The sequence below is a fragment of the Chelmon rostratus genome, chromosome 6, assembly GCF_017976325.1.
Source record: "Chelmon rostratus isolate fCheRos1 chromosome 6, fCheRos1.pri, whole genome shotgun sequence".
Classification (NCBI taxonomy): Eukaryota; Metazoa; Chordata; class Actinopteri; order Chaetodontiformes; family Chaetodontidae; genus Chelmon; species Chelmon rostratus.
Window position 1 is genome coordinate 13,761,045 of NC_055663.1, and position 21,666 is coordinate 13,782,710.

Genomic DNA, 21,666 nt, shown 5'->3' on the forward strand with positions numbered 1-21,666 from the left:
ACACTGAGCGGCTAATCCCTGTGAGCTGGCTGTGTATGCGTGTGTGTGTGTGTGTGAGAGAGAGGGAGATTGTTTATGTGTGGCTGTTGACACTTCTGATTATAAAGGAGGCTACTGTAATGAAGTATCTCTCTACTCTAATACATACACAGACACACATGCACAGCCATGGGCACACACACACACACACACACACACACTACAATATTTGCTGTTGCATATGCTTCATATATTACACTTCAAAGTGGGGTTGGAGTGTAATTTATAGAAAATAATTGCAGTTTTAATTTCAGAAATGCTCCATAGAGGGCTTTTCCAAAAGTCCTGCTGTCAATCAAATGTTTTGTGGTTTCCAAACCTTATATTACGAGAGATAGCATGTTTTCTGTTCTCTCATAAATTCCTGATTATAAGGGTCAAAACATTTCCACTCTTTAATAAGGAACAGAGATGTCTTCCATATCACAAGCATGATGTTAGATGTAGTGTGTGCACCTTAGTCTCGTATAAGAGATTAGTTCTGTTAAACACGAAGCTGCCTTGCCGCTTTCCTTGTCAATCAACATCAGCTCGCCTGCTGCACTGGTAGAGGAGGGCTGCAGTCATTAACGTCAGACCAAAGCAAACCCACCAACTCCCTCTCAGTATCCATCAGAAGACTGTTAGGAGTTGTTAGCATTGCCAGATGATGCCAAAGGCATTGAGCTATCTAGTTAACAATCAGCATCTGCCATTATATGAGAGCTCAGAGAGCAGCCACTTTCATTTTGACAGTCCTGCTTGTAATGCCTAAGCTTCACCTTCCTGTTCCTTGGGACTCATCCACCTCAGGTGTACCCTAAGCAGTCCTATCTCCTATCCTTGGAGACCACTCAATTAAGATGTGTTTCCACTGTATGGTACGGCTTGGCTCGACTTGGCTCGATTGTATTTTTTGGGGGGATTTCCATTGTCAAAAGCTTTGGATAGTACCTGGTACCTGGAACATTTTTTGGTGTCAACTCAGGTTCCAAGCCAGCTGAGCCAATATTAACTGGTTGAGTGAAAACACTGCATACCACTGATTGCTCAGAGAGTTGTCACTAGAATCATCACTTGTGCAACACAGACATCCTGCACACTGACTGCAAATGTGACCACAATTTTTTTTATTCACTTGACTTGAGATTTTAAAAAATGACAGCCTCCAAAACCATGGTGTTGGCAAATGATGAGGTGCAAACATTTTTCTCCTCTGATATGAAACGCATTGAAGATGGCTGTTTCACCTAGCATTACTATGACGATCAGATTAAGAACCCTGCCTATGTTGATGGGGTACCAGCTGCAGTGGGAAGCAAATCAATAAAAGTACCTGGCACCAAAAGCGTTTTGAGTGGAGTTGTTATACAGTGGAAACTAGGCGTTATTGTGGAAGGGAACCCTCCTCCAAGTCCCACACTACAGTGCCCTCCCCTGATGGTCCATTGCTGGCTCAGCCCAGTCAGTGGTTGCACTTTGAAAAGACGTGCTGCTTTCTCCTCATCCAGGGAAATGGCACCACTGCTCCTCCATGTCCCACCAGAAGATTAAACAGAGCGACATTGAGAAACAAAAAGAAAAATGAAGCCAAATTACAGTTCTAGTCTGAATCTCAAAATCTCACCCAGTAATATCATATTTATCACGCTAACTTTAATCCAGGATGGAGTGGACATCTGGAAAATTGATATCCATCATACCAATCTTTATTGAAAGTGAATAATGGATGTCTGCTTTTTCTGAGGTCAGCTCCATTGAAAGACGTATCAGCCTATTATGCCTGGTAACCTAAAAAACATACAGATACCACAGAAGACCATAGCAGACAGGTCACCAACCACATTCTCCTTTTTTGTTTGATGCCTCTCAGCTTCACCAATGAATTACCTTCATTCAAATGAAAATGTTTTTAGGGACAGAGAGATAAAGTGAGTGTGTGTGTGTATATATATGTGTGTGTGGCCCCGGGTGGCTTCAGTTTGTGAGTGGCCATGACATTTGCTTTACCAGGTGTAGAGGAGCGTGAAGCAGACTCTGATGGGGTCTGTGAACAGTTATCACATTTACTCCAGGCCATGGGCTATGTGGCTGGTTTGTCAAAGCTGACTGTATGTTATGCTCTCCCTCCCTCTCTCCCACCCTCTCGCTGGCTCTCACACCTTCCTTTTCTGTCGATGCTCTGCCACCCTCCCTTTTTCTTCCACGCTCCCTTTCTCTCTACTTTTTTCTTGGCCCACTGACTGCCTCGGCCACATCCTCTCCGACCTGCTCTGCTTCATGCTACCTCAGCCAACTGTTTACCTTTATCTTCTCTCTTCCCCTGCCCCATCCTCCTTCTTTGCCATTGTGGAATACTTAGAGGGGAGCAGGTAGGGCTGGCTGATGGCTGGCACTGGATTCCTGTTGTGTTTGCGAATGTCCTCATGTACATCTCCATGGCAAGGACTTTTAAAGCCTAGCAGATGTTTCGGATACACGCATACATTGCTCTCGATTCATGCACACACTGCTCTGTATAGTCATGAATTATTCACTTTGTTTTTACTGGGCTGGAGTGCAAGAGATGGGGTGAGAGGGGGTGGGGTGAAAGAGATCTGAGCTGAAGAGAAAAGAGGCAGTAGCTGTTAGCTGAGGCATGGGAGCTAGCCTCCTTATAATTCTAGTCCACTCTCTTAATGTTCCCAAGCAATTGGAGTTAGAGAATCTGGACTGCAGTGTTAACCTATAGGTCCACTCGTAGCCCCCAAATGTTTTTAGATTAGCTCTGTTGCCAGCTAAGTCTCTACACGGGTATAAGATATCATCACACTAGCTATACACATTATTAGAGTTGCAGGTGGATTTTGTTACTGTACTATTATAGGGAAAGATGGTAAATTATGGCATTGGATTATTATCCAGCCCCTCGGTATGCCAGTGTAATTTTTTCAGGCCAGATCCAAGGCCAACTCTTTCATTAAGCAGTTGAAGAGGTGCCAAGTAATGATCATTATTAATTTTATTCTGTTTTCTGTAGTACAGCATGGGATTAAATATAGAGCATTACATGAAGGTGGATGTCTGTAAGCACACTGTTTTAAACATAACATTGTTTGTTGGGCTGCAGTTCTTTTCATTATTTATTAATGTATCGATTGATTAATGAAGTTCAATGCTCGAAACAGTCATGACAGTTTCTGAGAGGCGAAGGTGATTCAAATTCCTTTGTCGTACCCATAGTCCAAAACCTAAAACTATTCCACTTCTGGTGATAATCAAAGAGAGAAAAGTAATTACACCTCACATTTTAGAAGCTTGATCCTGTTAATGTGTGGTATTTCTGCTTGATAATGACTGAAACATTTAACCAATGATCAAATGGTGCCTGTCCCACTAGTCCTTTTAGTTGACCAATCATTTCAGCTGTAGTTGTAGAATTACAATGAACTGATTTTCACCTGTTTATTGTTTTCATTGAGCATTGCTTTTTGTTTTTTTTTTTGTTTTTTTTTTTTTTAATATTTTAACTTTGTAGCACTTCGAGATCTTGCCGATGAAAAGTGCACTACAAATTAAATTCATTATTATTATTTTTATTATTACACACTCATACATACATACTAGATGTATGCCTCGAACTGAAATCTTTCAAGTCTTTTCCTTGATGAAACTAAAAGTGGAAAGAGGTTTAATCAAGTTGAATAAAAAAAGGTGTACTACATGTTAGCCCAAGCTCTGTCTTTTTCTATTGCCATTTGTCCAACCAGATAACTTGTTTCTTGTATGCAGATCTCTTCAAGTGCTGTTGCCCACACAGTTTATCCTTGTATGATGCAAGTAGGATGAAATCCCTCCCTGGCCCGGCCCCAGCTATCGAGGGGAATCATTATTGCCTATTGGCATGGTATCATGGGTCCCTTTGCCACATTCCCAGAACTTAATCCATCTAACTGTGAGATGTGTTGCTATTTATTTATTATGTTATTCATTTTTTCATATACTTGGATGATTCTGGATATCAGTCATTTTGAACGATCAAAATGTTGCATTCTGGCTACTGATAGTGCAAATACACAACTCAACAGTTATAAATATCTTAATATGTTGTTTGAAACAAGTGTCAAAATATGTTGTAATTCATTTTGAAATAATCCATTGTGTCAGCTCTATAGTATGTGGAGACTCATCTTGCCAGTACTGTAAGGACACAAAATTGCTTTAGTAAATGTGAATATTGAGTTACACTTCAAGGCCTGGATAAGAGTTATCAATTTTCTGTGCTCTAAAGACCTGGCAGCCCGAAGTTGCGTCCAGGTAGAGTGATCTGCTAAATCCTCTCATGTATTAGGGCTACTTGCCATGCTCTTTCTCCAGTGCTAATGGGATTACATACTGTAGAGTGTCCAGCAGTGGCAGAACACTTAAACACAAAGCAGGACAACAGTACTAGTAGTAGAACTGCTAGTTATCATGTTATATGCTAAGTTGAGTTATGATTGCTTTTTGTAGCACAGCAATTTTATATATATATATATATATATATATATATTTTACAGCTCTGGAATGACATGTTTATATTTTCTCCTACCATGCGACAGGCTTAATTTTGTGAGCCAAATATCTGTACTTTAAACTCAAGTAAATACAAATTTTTAGTAAACATGTGCCTCCAAATTAGCGCATCGGTATCAACTCTGAGATTCTCCTGTCAGTTAAATCTGTCCACAAGGTCGTTGAGTATGTAGGATAGCAGCAGGATTTGCTTTTAAACTCTTTTCTCTGAGAGGCTCTCAGCAGGAATCTGCAGCTTTTCTGATATAATGAGGTGATATTTTGGCTAAAACTATCATCACAGGAAATCCAATGAGACATAGTGAAACTTTAAAGGAGGAATAATCACTGGCAGAAACTCTACCTCCGCGTCTCTCTTTTCCATCACATACAGCAGTGTAGCGTAGTCAGAATTGCTACTTTTGTTTGTATTTCCCGGTCTTGTTATCAGCAGCTTTTGCGTCTTCAGCTGGCCAACTTTTCCAGACTTTTACATTGTGTGTGTGTTTGTGTGTGCACGCATGCGTGCACGTATTACCTTAACATCAGCTGCAGAGCTTTCATTTCATCGCTTGTATTCTCCCCGAAGTGCGTCTTTGAAATTCCACCCAGTAGAAAATGCTGTCATGGGGCTTTCGGGTCAGCTTGAACAATGATGCCACTGTGAACACAATGGAGCATAGCACTGACTTAAGATCACAATTAATAATTTACAGACCTGCCACAAATCTTTCATGGCAAATTTTCCTTGCATGAGAAGTTCACTTGCTCAAATGATGGGCTTTAAAACTTGCAATATGCGAGCCGTTAAGTATTTGTCTTACACACTACACAGAGGTCATGTACTAATCTCTTCTGATAAGCATTTCCACTGGTATCTTGAGTTCTGAGTTGAATTGAATATGACAGCATGAAGTGAATAGGTCAGTACCTTAAGCATGTTGGTTGATCAGCATAAAAACATTGCTTTGGGATACCTGTTGTATGAACATATAGATGTAAAACAAGTCAGTCATGTCAGATTGACATTAATCACAGTCCCAGTCTCAGGGCTTCACAGGGCCTACGTGATGAAATAGTAAATGAAAACAGCACCCCCTACGAGAATGACCCTCAAAGTGAAGAACTCCCATGAAAACCTTTTTTTGTGGCCGCATGCTTTGTCTGCGTGTCACCGTGTTTACCAGTGAGCCATTTGATCAGCGAAACACCCCACAGATAGATAAAGTGAAGCATGAAGGCCAAATCCTGCCCAACATTGATCTGAGCAAACAATTTCCCCCCCGTGCTGTCCTGACGTCACCACAGTGTCAGCACACTACAGCAAGAGCAAAAGTGTGTAACAGCAGCAATGTCATGAACATTGAACATTGCAACATCGACCTGTGCACACTGGCAGTGGAGTTGATGATGTATTTAGCATATCAAAAAAAGTGAAAATGGAAAAATCTTTTTGTGTCAGCAGTCACATTAATTAGGTAATTGTGCTGCTGTTAAACACTATTCAAACACCCTTACAGTTAGTACTGAAGATCCAAATATTTTTATGCAAATTTTGAGTAATCCTCACCCTCCATTCTGCTTTTTGTCTTCTTCTTTTATCTATTTGTTCTATTTAAAGACCAAATGTGCTTCATTTTTGACAAATTGCATTAGGATAATCTTTTCTGCAAATCACAGATTAGAGTTAAATAATTTTACACCATTTTATGATCATAATGCCCTAAACCTTGCTTTATCTCCACATCCCCTCTGTTTTATTTCAAAGTTCTCCTCATACTTATCTTCTCTCTTTGTTTTTACCCTTTATCTCCCTGTCATCTCCTTTTACCCCCTCCTCTTTGCCCATTCCCTCCCTGCCACCCTCCTTCCCTGCCTCTCTCTCTCCCTCCCTCTTTTTCTCTCCCAGGCGAGTGATGCACGCTGTAAGAGGTGTGTGAGCGAGAGCCATCGGTGTGTGTGTGTGTGTGTGTGTGTGTGTGTGTGAGTGAGTGAGTGAGTGAGTGAGTGTGTGTGTGTGTGTGTGTATGCGCTCTTGCGTGTGTGTCTTGAGAGAGAGAGAGAGACATAGGCTGAGCCCCTAACACAGAGCATGCCTCTGCGTCCGGCAGCCGGCAAACATGAGCCACCCAGCCCTCCACGGCAGGACCAGCAGCAGCAGCAGCACACACACACACACACACTCACACACTCTTGCACGCACGCAGCAAACGGCAGCCAGGGGGCCAGCACTGACAGCAGCAGCTCCCGGGAAGAGGACAGCTGCGTTCCCTTTCCCGTCGGTGTTCCGGCTTTCCGTCCCGGTGCAGAGCGGAGCCACAGTGCAAGAGCACCCATGGAGGAGCCGACAGGCAACACCGTGGTCATCCGCATTGGAATCCCAGACCTACAACAGACGGTAAGAGCTCGTTCTGTAGCCACTGCTGGAGAGAGGATGAAAGAGAGGGAAGCTGCCTCTCCCCCTTCCTCTCTGGCTAGATGCTTTCTACCTCTCTTCTGTCTGCTTTATGGATTTTGCTGTATTTCTTTTAAACACCTTCAGTTTTCTCTTTTTTTCTGTCTTTCTTTGCCATCCTGTCTGCATCGCATTCCTGTCTTTACCCTCTCTTTCTTTTTTCGGTATACACACTTAGTGGCTTTTTTTACTTGCTGGCTTCTGGGGGTTCCACTCGCCACTGCCTATTCCACTGATGCCTCGCTAATAAATCTACCTCTTCATTAACTGGGCTTCAGCTGACTTTGACAACTGGCCACTTATGTGAGAGTGGGAGAGGCGGAGGGAGGGGAGAGGGAGAGAACGACATCAGGTATAAAGACAGCTATGAGAGGCATTGTAAATCCACAGGAACACACAAAGGAGAGAATCAAGGTAGTTATACCTGCTCTCTGAAACTTTACCTTAACCTCAGTCTCCAGTCAGTCTGGATAAGAGATCCAGTCCTACATTCCTCTTCCTAAAATCTTTATGCAGGAGTTTCCCTGAACACGTAGCCTGTGTCTGTGTAGTATTGCAGGCACTGAAAAAATGCAGAACCATTAGACTGTGACATTGATCCTTTCCTCCCATTGTTTTCCCATTCTCAACTTAACAGTGTGCACTGTCCCTCTCTTCACAAAATCGCCAGATGACCAGAAGTGTTTTTTGGTTTTTTTTTGCTGCAGAAGGCATTATAGAACAGGGCACACATCCAGATCCTAAATAAGTTAATTTTGTTCATTTTTCAAGCCCCTGCTGTTGTAATTCATATTGATTTAGCAACAGCCAGCCTGTCGTGTTTGAGCAATTGTTAGAGCTATTCTAACAATTGCTCAAGCTATCCGTTCTTAATGAATTGTTCCAGTGTTTTTTTAGCTGTTTTAAAGTGAGTCATTCTTTACTGTAAAGTAAGGACAATATTTCCATTGAAATGTCCTTTACAAGTCACAGGTTAAAACAATCTTGAGCAGAAAGTGATGGCCTGGAACTGCACAGGAAGGATGAAACATTTTACCCTTCACCTGATGTAGAATGAAATGAAGTGTTTTTATTCCACATATCTCTAATCCATTGTATCGTCTCTCCCTATCCGTGCTCTCTCTCTCCCAGTCAGTAGAACACATATAATCACACTATTGAAGAGATACCAAGTGACGTTTCCTATGTACAGAGCATTAATCCTTTTGATACTAATGTACCCAGTCTTCCTCACAGGATTTTGCAGGACTGTTATGGGTGAAACTTTATGCTCTCTCTGTACATTTTAAAGTTAAATGCATCAATCTGGTGCACTTTGAGAGCAAAGCGGTTATGTCTATGAAGAACTTTGTGCTGTTGTGAACAATGTTACATGTTGCGTTATATGATGAGCCAACTTGCTCCTCAGATACTGGAAGTAGTTATGTTGTCAGAACTGCTGCTATTAATGTTAATGTTAGATAATTAGCTAAAGTTAACTGTCTAAAGCAGCCAGATATGTTGGTTGATATAAGGGAGGAGACTGACAGCTAACATTGTTAGCTAATGTTTACGTTACCTAAGTTAGCTAATGTTAGGTTCGTTATTTATCAACGATAACTTTTTTCGTAACTTTATCTGTTCACTGCTGTACATTGATAATGATGAAATTGTATCTGGACCAGTGGATAGCTGCAGAGGGCACTAATCAACGTTCCCTCAAACGACGTTGTGTCCTGAAATGCCTTGGTCTTCTGGTGGTGGTCGTGGGGGGCTGACTGACTGACTGGGAGCATGAGATGCATTGCTGAAGCAGCGGTGCCAAACACAATGCTGGGTATAGTGTTATTATGAGAAGTATAAAAATCTTTTTGGCTCATCAGGAAACTATTGAACAAATTAAACTGTGCAGGGCTGCTACACTCTAGGTAATTAATGGAAAACACCGGTAGCTCTGTGTCAACACTCCTCGGCTCTCCCCTCTTCTGCTCTCACATTTCCACTGGACATTGTCTATTAATGGTATGGCAAAATGTAGATTCAACTTTTCCAGCCAGTCTCTGTATTCTTGAGCTCAGGTGCTTAGTTGGTTTTCTTGGTTGTCTTGGTGCGCTTTTGATTCTTTCTCTAGACATTGATGGTGGAGGCAGGAGGCTGCTTTTGTGTTTGTTATTGTTGATCACCTCATTGTTGTTGGCTGCTTGGCTGAAATGACCCATTGTATCTTAGCGAGGCTCCGGCACTGCATGCTAGGAATAAAGACAGGAAATAAAAGGAGAGCAGTTGAAAAGAAAGCAGAGTATTCCCCTAAGGTGCTGCAGAATCACCGTCTGTGAACAAAAACCGTTTTCAGTCGAGTTGAAACACTTGCGCGTGCATGGACACAACACACACACACACACATGCAAGCATGCACATATATATAGACACACAAAGACGTATTGCATGCATGCACACACAAGCACACCTGAACATGCCCTTACATGCATGCCCACAAACAAACACAAACATGCACACATGCCCATAAATCCTAATCCCATTGCCAAGGGACTTCCCTTAATGTGCTTATGTAATGTAAAGACACTCAGCAGATCGTTAGTTTCACTTTCGAGGAGGCACATTTAGTCCAATATAAGGACAAATGGGCTATAACACATACAGTGTGACATAGGGATAGGGGGAAAGACAAACAGAGTGAAAATCTCAAAGTCTGACAGACAAACAAAGCGGCAGATGACAGATGGCCAGAATCTGACAGTCTGAATCTTTTATGGAGCAGTCAAAAGTGACTTGTGTGTACTCTGAGTGAGCAGGAGATTACACTAGAATAGTCTGCCCAAAGTAGGATTACACACCTCCTGCTGTGTTTCAAGCCTGGATCAGGAGAATGAAGCGCCATGCAAAGATAACACCAGGCAACACTTTTCCTTTTCAGCAGGAGAGAAGGGAAGAACCCTCGTTCTTCTCCTCCTCACGAGGAAGGAGTAAGACCAGCCTTAATCCTCACACTTTCTTTTTCAGTGCTTGGCCTGTTGTCTAATTGCCATTTTTTGGTAGCTAATTAGTATGAAGTGTTGGTGTTGTATTTTTTATACAGAATTTCTATCCACGGATGTGAACTGATGTATCTGTCAAATGTATTCCTAGTGTGGTGTGTGCTTTGTGATGTTCTTCTAAGTGTTTGGTGAGGTGTTGAAGTGGAATAAAAGTGGTGTTGGAAATGTCAAGTGCTTGACTTTGACTTTCCATTTTAAATTTTGTCAATTCCTCTTTCTTTGCCTGTGAAGAGTGCCTGTGAAGAATAGAATTATGGGGAAATGAAACAGTGATTTAGATTGTGATTTAGACTAAGCCAGGCCCTTACATAAAAGTGATGCTCAGTCCTTAGTGCAACTTTAACTAAGCACTGTGTCTTGGCAGTAGAAGACAGTAAAGTTGCATTAACAGTCGATATCAGTCAGACCGTTGGGCAAGTGATTTGCAAAGATTGTGCTTTTTTTCATATCATGTGTATCATTTGTCATTTAACATATCCAACTCCACCAAAACCCTGCGAGACAGCTTCCCAATACTGCTAATGGATGCCATTCATCTCAACAGAGAGGGAGACACTGACATTAATAGTCTGCCCCACTACTCTTTACCTGCATTCAGCCTTATTCTTTATTTGCTTCTCATGTTCTCTTTCTGTACATTCTATATCTTTATTCTTTCATAGAAGATGAATGAAAAAATTACCTCTTTTAGTCTCATCCAGGCTGGTCTGTGTAGTCCTCAAGTCTGGGTACTCTACTATAGACCTACTAGTTTGAGGCTTCTGCACAGTATGTTCACTGTTTGGGAAACAATTTGTTTGTCTGGTTGTGAAAGTTCTTTAATATTCTCTGTTATGTTATTCTCAACCATCCTTTTTGGTGTCTCTTATCGAGAGAAACAGAAATGGATGGCTTGAATGGATGGCAGCCCTCACTAGCTGCATATTTTCTTGTGTACGCGGTTGTGCCACGTTGTTCCTGCTTGCGTTTTACAGCCTCATACTGTAAGCTTTCTCAGAGGCACGTTTGCACTATCTGCTACTATGGTTTTGTCTAGTGTTGTTCTGCTGACGTGGTGTTGATTGTCTGCAATTGTGCAGCTATGACTTGGTGCTTTGGTTATTCTGCCGTCTCCTCTTTCTGCTCCCATGTTCCTGTGTAGGGGATTGGCTCCCCAAGGTTACTCCGGCAAACATTCTCCCTATCTGCTGCTGTTTTGAGATATTCTGTGAATACTTTATTTTCAGGAGCCATTTTACTGATGATGCTTCATGTTTCATTCAGGGTACTGGCCTTGATGCTTGCTAAGCCCTTCTCTCTCTCTAGCGTTCAGTCTCTTGATGGTTACAATTCTCTGTGCATTGGGATAATTTCTTACACCTGACTCTCCCTTGGCCAACTTACCAGATGAATATCTTATGACAGGTCAGCCTTATGTGATGGCCTTGAACATTGTTCTTTCCACTGACCTGAGAGCTGAGTACTTGTCTTACTTACCTATATAGGTATGGGATCGCTTGTGGAATCTCAGTCATCTCAGTCATCCTGTTTCCAGTACCTGCTTTGTAGCCTTCTGGTAGTGTGATCCCGTTAGTCCCAATTATCCTTTCTTACTTAACTACCATCTGCCCACACTGTCAATCTGAATGACAGTCTGATGTCATTGTTGTAGTTCCAGGTAAAGTGAAAGTGTTGTTTTGCCATTGCTGACTGGCTCTGGCAGAACAGCAATCTGTGTTTATCTGAGCTGCTGGAAGGGTTGACCCTGATTAGTTAATAGATTGATTGGTTGTTTGCTGTGCACATGCACAGCCAAGAAAATTCTATCTATCTATGTGTTTGATAATGCACTCTGTTGATTTAATTAATTGTGTAGAACAGGCATGTCAAACTGATTCCATAAAGGGCCGTGTGGCTGCAGGTTTTTGTTCCAACCAAGGAGGAGCACACCAGGCCAACCAATCAACATCAAGGGATCACTTAGTTATCAGCTGAAGACTGAGATCAGCTGATTAATTGATTCCAGCCAGTTTGACATGCCTGGTGTAGAATGTTCGAATTGAAACAATAAATCGTAAAATGAGCATGTTTTCTTTAAATCTTTAAAACCAGAAGCCTTTTGTGTTTTAATTCTTCAGCACTGCTTCTCGAGTCATAAAGACAAAACGATATATGAAGTGTATGTCATACTAACTGTATATTCTATATCACGACGTAACACGTACTCTGGAAATTCAATTGAGAAACTGTTTATAGATAAAATAACCACATGAGAATGAGGATGTTCGTATGTTTAGATAATTTAGTGCATTGAAAAATCAAGCTGTCTTACCACATGAGGTGCAAAGAAATATTCCAATACAGAATTCCTGCTCTTTTATGTACAGCAATACCCATAATGGCGTAAAACAAGATATCTCTTAAAGTTGACATATCTCTGTAATTTCATGGTATCCAGTAATATATATTGCCATTTCTCCCACTCTCTGTTGAACCATGTGGACACATTATAATGCGATGAGAGACCTAAAACAGACACTTGTATAACATGGATGTTTAATCCAACTGTAACTGGTGGTTACAGTTGGATTAAAAAAAAAAAAAACAACTCTCTTGTTTCTTATTGCATAGCTTTTACACTATGACATTCTCCTTGGTGCCCAAGATACTGGGCACCATCCAGTACTGTTAGTTACTTTCAGAAGGTGTGAATCAACTCAGGCCCTCATGCTGTTCTTTCCAATTCTTCATGTGTCTGTTGTTGGATGTCTGCTGCTGTGCTGATGACTGGTTTCTTCTCTGGGAGAATGTAGTGGTTTGCTTTCAGATCTCTTACCCACTGAGCATCGGTGATGATTGTTTCTCCCATATGCTCTTCCAGTGTTCCTCAGTTTCAGCTCTTGGTGGGTCTGCTCTGGCTCTTTTTTTTTTTTTTTTTGGATCAGAGCATGCATTGTTTGTTCTTCTCTGGGATGTTTCCTTAGTCTGGCTGCCAGCATTGTGAGCCTTTGTCTTTGAGTCTCCAGAGCCTCAGTTATGGACATCACCTGTACTTCTTCAGTAGCCAGGACCTGTTCTTGATTGTTACACCTCTAGTTTTAAAAAGAGGACACTGGTTATATCTCACCTTCCTGATCTTGTGGCTGACAAATTGTTTGCTATAGGGTATAGTGGCATTGGTAATTGTGCCACCTCCCCGTTTTCCAGTCGTGGTAACATGCTTAGTCATTAATGTTGAGTTTGATTAGTATTGGTGCGAGTTTATTTAAGGTGTGTTGATTTATTCACAATGTCAACTCGTGCATTGAGTAACATGCAAGAAAACATTCCACCTTGAAAGTTGCCATTAGTTGCCAGTAGCCTTTGTGCACCTTTGTGCCGCCCTCATTGGCTACAACCCACTACACCCATGGTCTCACCTAATAGTACGTAGTAGCAAGATGTTTGGCTGAATGCTGTGTGATATTCTTAATATGGTGAAACTATTCATAAAGTCAGTCTATTAGTTATAGATGTTCACAAACTGGCCACTGTAGAAACCGTTGTTACATAACCTTCCAAATAGCCTTAACTGTGCGCATGCGCATTCAAAAAAGTGGCACAACACCTCTGATTAGCATTCCAGGAAATTTTGTTTTGTCATCTATGAGTCTTTTTTTTCTAATAACTTATTCTAATAGAATGTGCTGGTCCTCTAACATCTGATATGGAACTTGTGCATTTGTTAATATGTCTGTCCATGGAGCTTGTGTTTTTTACCCGTCTGCCTGTGTTCCTATATATGTACTGTACAATATGTATGCATATATTCACCGTTACGTGTCTCATTTTGTCACACTTTGATTAATTTCAGTATATCCCTTTGTTTTCGTCTCTTTTTGTCTCTGCTTCCTCTCTCTTTTTCTCTTTTTGCTCCCTTTCGACTGTCTTTCATACACACTTCATGTCTCTCTCTGCATCTGACTTGAGTCTTACACGCAACAGTGGTTTGACAGTTCCTCCAAATACACTCGCGCTCAAACACACACACCCACACACAAGTTGCTATTTTTAGCTTCATTCACAGTGGCAGCAGGGGCACCAGACGTGGCTAGCATATTCCTACCTCCATTTGCCCAAAACAGCCATGAAGAGAGAAAGAGCTGGAGCGAGATTTGACCCATGTAACACCACTCCCTCACTCCCCATCCATCTGTCCATAGGGTCCTACCCAAAGAGAAATAAGGCAGAGAGAAGGGAAAAGGGTGGAAACAAGAGTAGTGTAATTTTCTGCCATATCTGAGAGCAAAGCAGGATTGTGTTTTGAGATCAGCTATGTGTTCTGACAGAGAATACAAATGTCCCAGCACCAGCATGGCCCAATAGAGACCAGTTTGATTCCCAGTCGTAAAGCTGACCCACAGTTTCCCATCTCCTTTCCAAAATCACATATGCTTGTACACGCCTGGTCTTAGTTTAGAGCAGATACCTACAGCCTTACACTGGGGGGAAAAGGTGATTGTGATGTAGCAGGAGAATAAATGTTGTTTTCAGGACAGCGCATTTAGATACTAATGAATTAAATCATAAAACAGTTAATGTTCACTAGAGGAAAGCCAATTCTCAACTCTGTGATTGGTTTATTGATCCAGTCTCCTAGTGGGTTAACTCTATTATGAAGCTTCTGTTTTTCATCTTTCCCTCTCCCTGTTCCTTCCTTCCCTTTTGTTTTCTTTCTTTATTTTCCTCCATCTCTTTCTCTCAGAGTCTAGTCTGAGAGAAGCAAGGGAATAGATGGAGACATTAATATTAGCCCAATCAGACTGTGCTTTTGTTACAGGTCAGGGCTGGATATTCTTTGTGTTTGTGCTGGGGGAACACCTCACACCATTGTAATATTGTCTCTAAAAACAGGAAGGGGAGGGCACTAGATTTTAATATGTGATTTTCTTTTTTTAGGCATTGGTAAGCTAGTGTGGTCTTCACCAAGAGATGAAATCATCTAATTGAGAACTATTTTATGAGACATAAGCTATCTAACTATGCAGTTTAACTGAAATTCTATGTACAGTGGCAAGCTTTCTCAAAGAGCCTTTGAACAAGATCCTTCCCGTCAGTATAGCTGTACTATACTCTCTACCTTGCTGCCAACGGGAAAAGGAGACCCCCTGGCAATCTACACACTTCCAATAAGCTGCACTATAGTGCTCTGCTACATTCCCCTAAACAGCAGGGGAGACCAGTCTCTACTATTATAGCCATTGCGAAATTAGTCTCTCTTAGCAGTAGCTCAAAGGTAAGCCTCAAGGTAGAATGTCTTTTGCACTCTCACGGTCTTATTGTGGCCCTTCGGTACAGCGCCAAATATAAAAATAATCACATCTTAATTGCTTTTGGTTGAAGCTACAACCCTACAGCAAGCTTTGCTAAGAACCTAATTACATCTGTTAGTCATCATTTGCTTTGAAATTGCGGTGATGCACATTTATAATATTAAACATGCTCATGTTCAGACTCTGGAGGCAGGATCTCTCTAAAGACGGGTCAGCACATTGGTATTGGCACAGTGCTGCAGTTTTTCAGAGACCATGTACATAATGTTTTCATCCCCACTGGAGCTGCCTGCTCCTTCATCATAACTTGATTTGGTCACATGGATGCACATTGTGCAGTCAAAGGTTGTAATTAGTCACGCGTTATGGAAAGACTTGATAAGCCACACTAGGACTTTCAGGGAAAGTGTAGAAGATACATTTTACTGTTACTTCAGTTACATCATTTGTAGTTCTGAAAGTATAACATTGTTATTTCTAAATATCTCTAATTATTAGTACATTCCAACATTTTACTATGTTTTATAAACATTAGAAATTGCTGAAAGTTGACTCTTACCAGGAGTAAAAATACACTTTATTTCTCTGCTAATCTGTGTGTGTGTGTGTATTTGTGTGGATATTAGGGGTGGGCAATATGGTCCTAAAATATGACAATATTTCAGAGCTTTTCTGGGATCATGATATTCTTTACAATATGACAAATATTGAAAAATATTTTAGTTTAGAGCTCACAAAAGCTGTTGAGCTCTCCTCATGTGAAATCTGGTGCTTTTTTTTAAGGTGGTGAAATAAGTTTGATGTATTTCCCTCTTTTGTTGTCACAGTCTTCTTTACGTACCATGTTACCATGGTTTGTTTGGTACATCTGATGTTTTGTAGCTAAACCTCTTCCTCCTCCTCCACCGTGGAGCTGGTAGCAATGTTACTTTTGTTTTCAGCCATGCTTGTTGTTGCTATGCCTAATGGTGTGACATCATTACGTCAACAAGTCAGAATATTGTCATTATAATGTAATTTTGTGTGTGTGTGTGTTTTTTAACCTTATTCAAATTTATACCAGTATTATGAACAGTTTGATGTGGCAGACACTGTATTGGATACTGTAGTGGATATTGTATATGTGTGTGTATGTGGGTTTATGAGTGTTCATATCTCCCTGGTGACTGACGTTAACTGTAGAGCTTGTTGGCATATTCAGTCTTGCCTGTCAACACTAATGGAGAGGAGACCTTAAGTTGATATTTGTCGTGTGTGCCACTGTGTGTTTATGCCTGTTTATGCACGCATGAAGACACAGTGTCTGAGTGAGGCAGATGGGAAGTAGAGGGCTTCACTTCTGACAAATATTAAGTATATTTCATTGAGCTGTGTGCATGTTTGTGTGCCACTATGCGCACACATTAATACATGGGAGTACTGTGTATGCTATATCTTCTATATTGTAGCTTGTGGAGCGTTTTCCTTCTGATTCCAGCTCAAAACTGGAGTCTCTCTTGAAGTACATCTCTAGGAGCAGCAGCAGAGCTGCTTGTCACTCACTATCTCACCTCAAATTCTAGTTGGCTCCACTCTGGTTGCATCTTCTTTTATCATGTTGTTTGCAGCAGTCAGCTTATTGCCGTTTAGGATTTTGTGTGTGTGTGTCTGTTTGTGTGCGTGCGTGCGTGCGTGGTGTGTGTGTGTGTATGTGGCCATATATTACTCATGTTGTGGGGAACTAAAATTGTTTACACAGTCATTTTGTGGGGACTCACCTTCCTTTGGGGACAAACACAAGTCCCTGCAATGTAAATCATTACATTTTAGGGTGATGACTTGGATTAATGTTAGGATGTTGAGCTATCAAACCTGTGTGCGATATATGTCGAAGTGTCATGACTTTGTGCCGCATCATTTTACATTTCAATGTAACTGAAAATGTGAGTTTGTGTTTGACACTGTGAGACTAATTCAAATGTTCACTTAACGGCACTCAGTTAGGTCACAGCACAACCCTGGCTTTACACTCTGTTGCCAGTTTATTAGGTACACCTTGCTAAAACTAATGCGGTCTAAAACGAACACCCTGCAATAAATCCTGTGTTCATGAAGGTCCCATTTTTCATTTTGAAGCCTGCAGTTTGTTTTGCTGCTGTGTGCTACTGAGAGGTGTTTTTATTATTTGGTCTAGCCTTATTGATTTCAATTGGGTTGACAAAATATGAATGTAGGATTTATTACAGAATACTAGTATGTATTGTCAACAAATATTCCAAATTCAAATTTATATTCCAATTGTAAAAAAATCCATACATACTGCATGATGGACAGGGGGCACAAAGCAGTTTCTCTTGTCCAGTAATAAAGTTTTTGTTAATGTTGTTGTTTTTAACCGTAACAATCTGTTTAAGTCCGACATATTTAAATCGCTCCAGTCACAATGTCAGTTTAAAAGGATTCCTGAAATTATATGTGACAAGATGCAAGTTGTTTTTACCCAAGCCATAGTTGGTAATGATTGTTGGAACAGTGAAAGATGAGCAAAGTCAGTTTTGGTGAGTTTTATTTGTCTCTGTCGAGTTTGTGTAACATGTGTTTTACGATGATAAATTTGCTGTTTCTGTGAATGGAGTCTGGTGGCTTTGGCAAGAGTGATATAAGAGCTGTTTCTGAGTAAACAAAAATGATCTTCCTGTTTAACAAAAATAACTACAGTATCTCTCTTGGGATCATTTCCATAATGTTCTCAGACACTTACAATAACAATTTGAGCCAAAAATAAACACTTTTAGACTACAGACTTTGCAGCCTGTTTCGTGGCTGACGACTGCAACGCTCTTGCTCAATGCTGAAAAAATTCTAAAAAATTGTTGCCCCCTTAGTCAGTTAGACTCAAAAAAATCCATAATCAGGTTATATGTTACAAAAATTTCTACAATTTTTAGAGGACATTGAAATCTTCCAGGACACGTGGGCCAGCACTAACAGGAAACTCAACACAACGGCACTTTCATTGATTAAAAATGATATGTAGGTCAGCTGGTGGAAGCGAGTAATTCAGCAACATGGTGTATATACATAATGGTATGTAGCACTTTTAAAAGACATGTTTAGAATGATGTTAGAATGATATATAAGTAGTATGTTTCTTGTTGTTTTGGTAGATAGTGAGGTGTATCTTATGAGGTGGCAACTTAGTGTAAATATGCTTAAGGTATTACAATTTTATGTTTTGGCATTCAAACAAATAAGAAGATGTCCATTCAGTTGAACATATTGATGATACAGATGTGTTACTTAATAGCATTATGCTCCTCTTTTACTCTAGCAAAAACATATTTTTGCAGTCATTATGTAGTATGTAATCTTTCTGATGCACATCATTAACACATTTGAAATTTGCCAAACTTAGCCACTTGTCAGAGAGTGAATCCAGGAACGTGAAATCACGTCCGAACTGTTTAGACTGTATGTCAAGAGATTTTTACTAGTGGAAATGTAAAGGGTCCCGAACACACTTTCAACCCCATGAACTCACATCCCTTTACTCCTTGTTCTATTGCATTTCTGAATTCCATCTGATATTATTACCGAAATAATTTATGTGATAACTTTAACCCTTCTTTTACTGTTTTTCATCTTTTCATTACATACATTATACATTACATCAATAGCTGACTAAATTAGAAACAAAGATGTCTAACTTCTCTATGTCGTGGTCACACTGTTCATTTAATTCTGAAAGTGGGTAAATGGGACTTTATCCACCATCTTCCTGGTATTGTTTCACAATATCTGTTTAGAACTGTGGCAGTGGCAGTGAGTGCTGAAGCAGGAACAGAAAAAAAGGAAGTGTTCGATAAAATGGCATATCATAAATGCTCATCATAGCTTGCCCCTCATACGAGACCTCACTGCTTTTGATTGCAAGCCTTCCCGCGTGACATTAGGAGCAAATTCTAGCGGAAATTCATCACAAAGAGAACCCAAACAGCATCTGATGGACAGATAACCAGGATGCCAAAGCAGGACATCCCCACAGTGATGTGCTTGACATGTGGGAATGGCAGGTTGACAGTGACAAGATAAAAAATAAAAAATAGAAGCAGCAGCTTACATTCAGTGAAATGCACACAAGGGATATTGGCAGGTGATGTGTCAGTATCCTGACATGGGTTCAGACATGCCTCCAGTGGTTACACTTGAGGAAACAATCCAGCCACACCACAAAAGAGCCTACAAACCTTACTGAACTTGTCATTCCAGAGCTTTGCTAGATGACTCGGCGCTATGACAGCAGTGGATATCATCTGAGCTTTTTCGACTCGGTGACAGGACGTGGTCAGTCACTACACACAGGAAATTGCTAAGGAGAAGCAATAAATACAGCTGCCAATGAAAAAAACACTTGATCATTCATAAGAAGTATGAAATTCATAATGATAATGATGTCTTCCTGTTTGCCTTAAGTCCTCCACAACTAAAGAGCCAAACCTAAAGAAACTTTAAAAAAAAGGATCTTAATGAATTATTTATGGTGGCCTGTATATTTCCATGTTACAAAACTTCTGGTCTCTAGTCATTTAGCATGCTTGTTTTTGGGGGCTTAGTTTTAAATTATTAATGTTAAACTTGGAAAATGGAAAGTTTTAACAATTTGCCTTTGAAAATGAGTCATTGAAATGAACTGTGGCATTGCTACACAAATGGGCAGATATTGTGAGAATCTTGCCGTCATGCACAGTAGCGGTTACAGAAATGTATGTGCTCACCAAGCTTTTGGTCAGTTTGAAAATTTCAGCAAGTTTCCTTGGCAACCAGCAAGGGTGCACTGCTCCCTGGCACACCCTGAGAGTAACTGGCTGGATGATATGCAAATTTAAGGAAACAGAAGCTAAAGTGAGAAAAAAAGGGAGGGCTAAGAGGCAGGATAAACCTGTCCTGTAAAACAAAAACATCTCCCTCCTTAAAACCTGTGTAAAACATATGCAGTGAGTTTGCAGTGAGTTTACTGACTGCAGACATTGTTGCCGCACCTGTCTGATGTGGTTGTTAAGATGCAGGAATTTCTCTGTGTCGTGCTGCTGTGGTCCTGCACGGGGGGATGCAGAGAAATCCAGTGTACTTTTTAAAATGCAGTGTGTGTAAGAGAGACTGAGGCAGACAGACTTGGGCACAGAGAAGGCTGCTCAAGAATCTCTTTGTAGCATTACCTGTTTCTAAGTACTGTACGTTTGTTGGTGCACTGTGCATTTTGGTGTGTCACAACATTCTGTGGTTCTCAGCTGAATTTTCATTAGTGCCTCGAGACTTTTGTAAACAATTTCCATTTAGGGTTTAAGCACTTTCTCACCAGTGTTGCTGCAAGAGCTCTTTCAGCTCCAGGTGTGGTTCTGTGTGTAACAACTTAACAGACAATTACGACTGTAGTAATGATACGCCACATTCTCATGGAGATTTCTACCAGTTCTACCTCCTGAGATTGATAGGGGTTTAGAAAGTAGGGTTCAAGAAACTTCTGCAGCCACTCGCTGCCACTGAGGGAGAGTTTGCTGTACAAACGAGGCCAAATGCTGAAAGTGAAGTGGCTGCCAGTGGCCACTGACCAGTGATTACAGCCTGCTAGCTCTTTACAGATTCAGGTCCAGGGTTCTCTGCAGATGAAAGATAAGGTTCCTCTGAGTCTTAGCATTTAAAGCTGCTCAATTTGAAGCTGTTAGAGCTACACATCTATAATCCCACACCCCACACCCCCCGCCTGGCTCACACTCTCACTAATACACTCCTGTTTCTCTTTCTGGTTTCCTAAACTATACAGAACGACCCTCTTTTACAGTAGTATTGTCTCTCTATTCCTCACTTTGTCAGACTGCACCCCCCTTCATTCCGGTGAAGCCAGAGAAGGTCCAAAGAAGTCTTTGTGTCCTGCAGTCTTTACCATGGCGTCAGCCTGAAGAAAATACTGTAAATTTCAGTCTGTAACAAGTTCTGAAATAAATAGGATAGGTCCTTGACTGATATGAAACCATGACTCATCAGAAGTACTTATAGTTAACCCTTTGACTTGGACTTGCCATATAATTATATGCAACATTTGCCTGCAGACAGAGAACATTGACAGTTACAACTCTTACGATTCTGATCCACTTGTCAGCCATGATATTTGTTACCCCCATCCTTAAAAATGCACTGCCTCCGGTCTCAGCAGACTATGAAATGGTAACAAGGTCCATATGGCCACCTTTGGTATGCTTCTTTTGTGTAATTACAGCAGTTTTTGCTTTGTAGATAATCATTTCTTCTTTGGGCACCGTCCTGTACAATAAAATAGACATCAAAACCCCTTTCTGTC

General features: G+C 40.8%; 1 protein-coding gene across 1 annotated transcript in view; it reads left to right on the forward strand.

Moving 5' to 3' along the window:
• The first annotated feature begins 6,643 nt into the window (after positions 1–6,643).
• The window catches only part of shank3a (SH3 and multiple ankyrin repeat domains 3a), a 145,213-nt gene continuing 130,190 nt past the window's right edge, over positions 6,644–21,666 (forward strand). The window contains exon 1 of the mRNA XM_041939029.1: positions 6,644–6,949. Within this exon, the coding sequence (XP_041794963.1) occupies positions 6,644–6,949 (306 nt within the window). The remainder of the gene's footprint in view (positions 6,950–21,666) is intronic.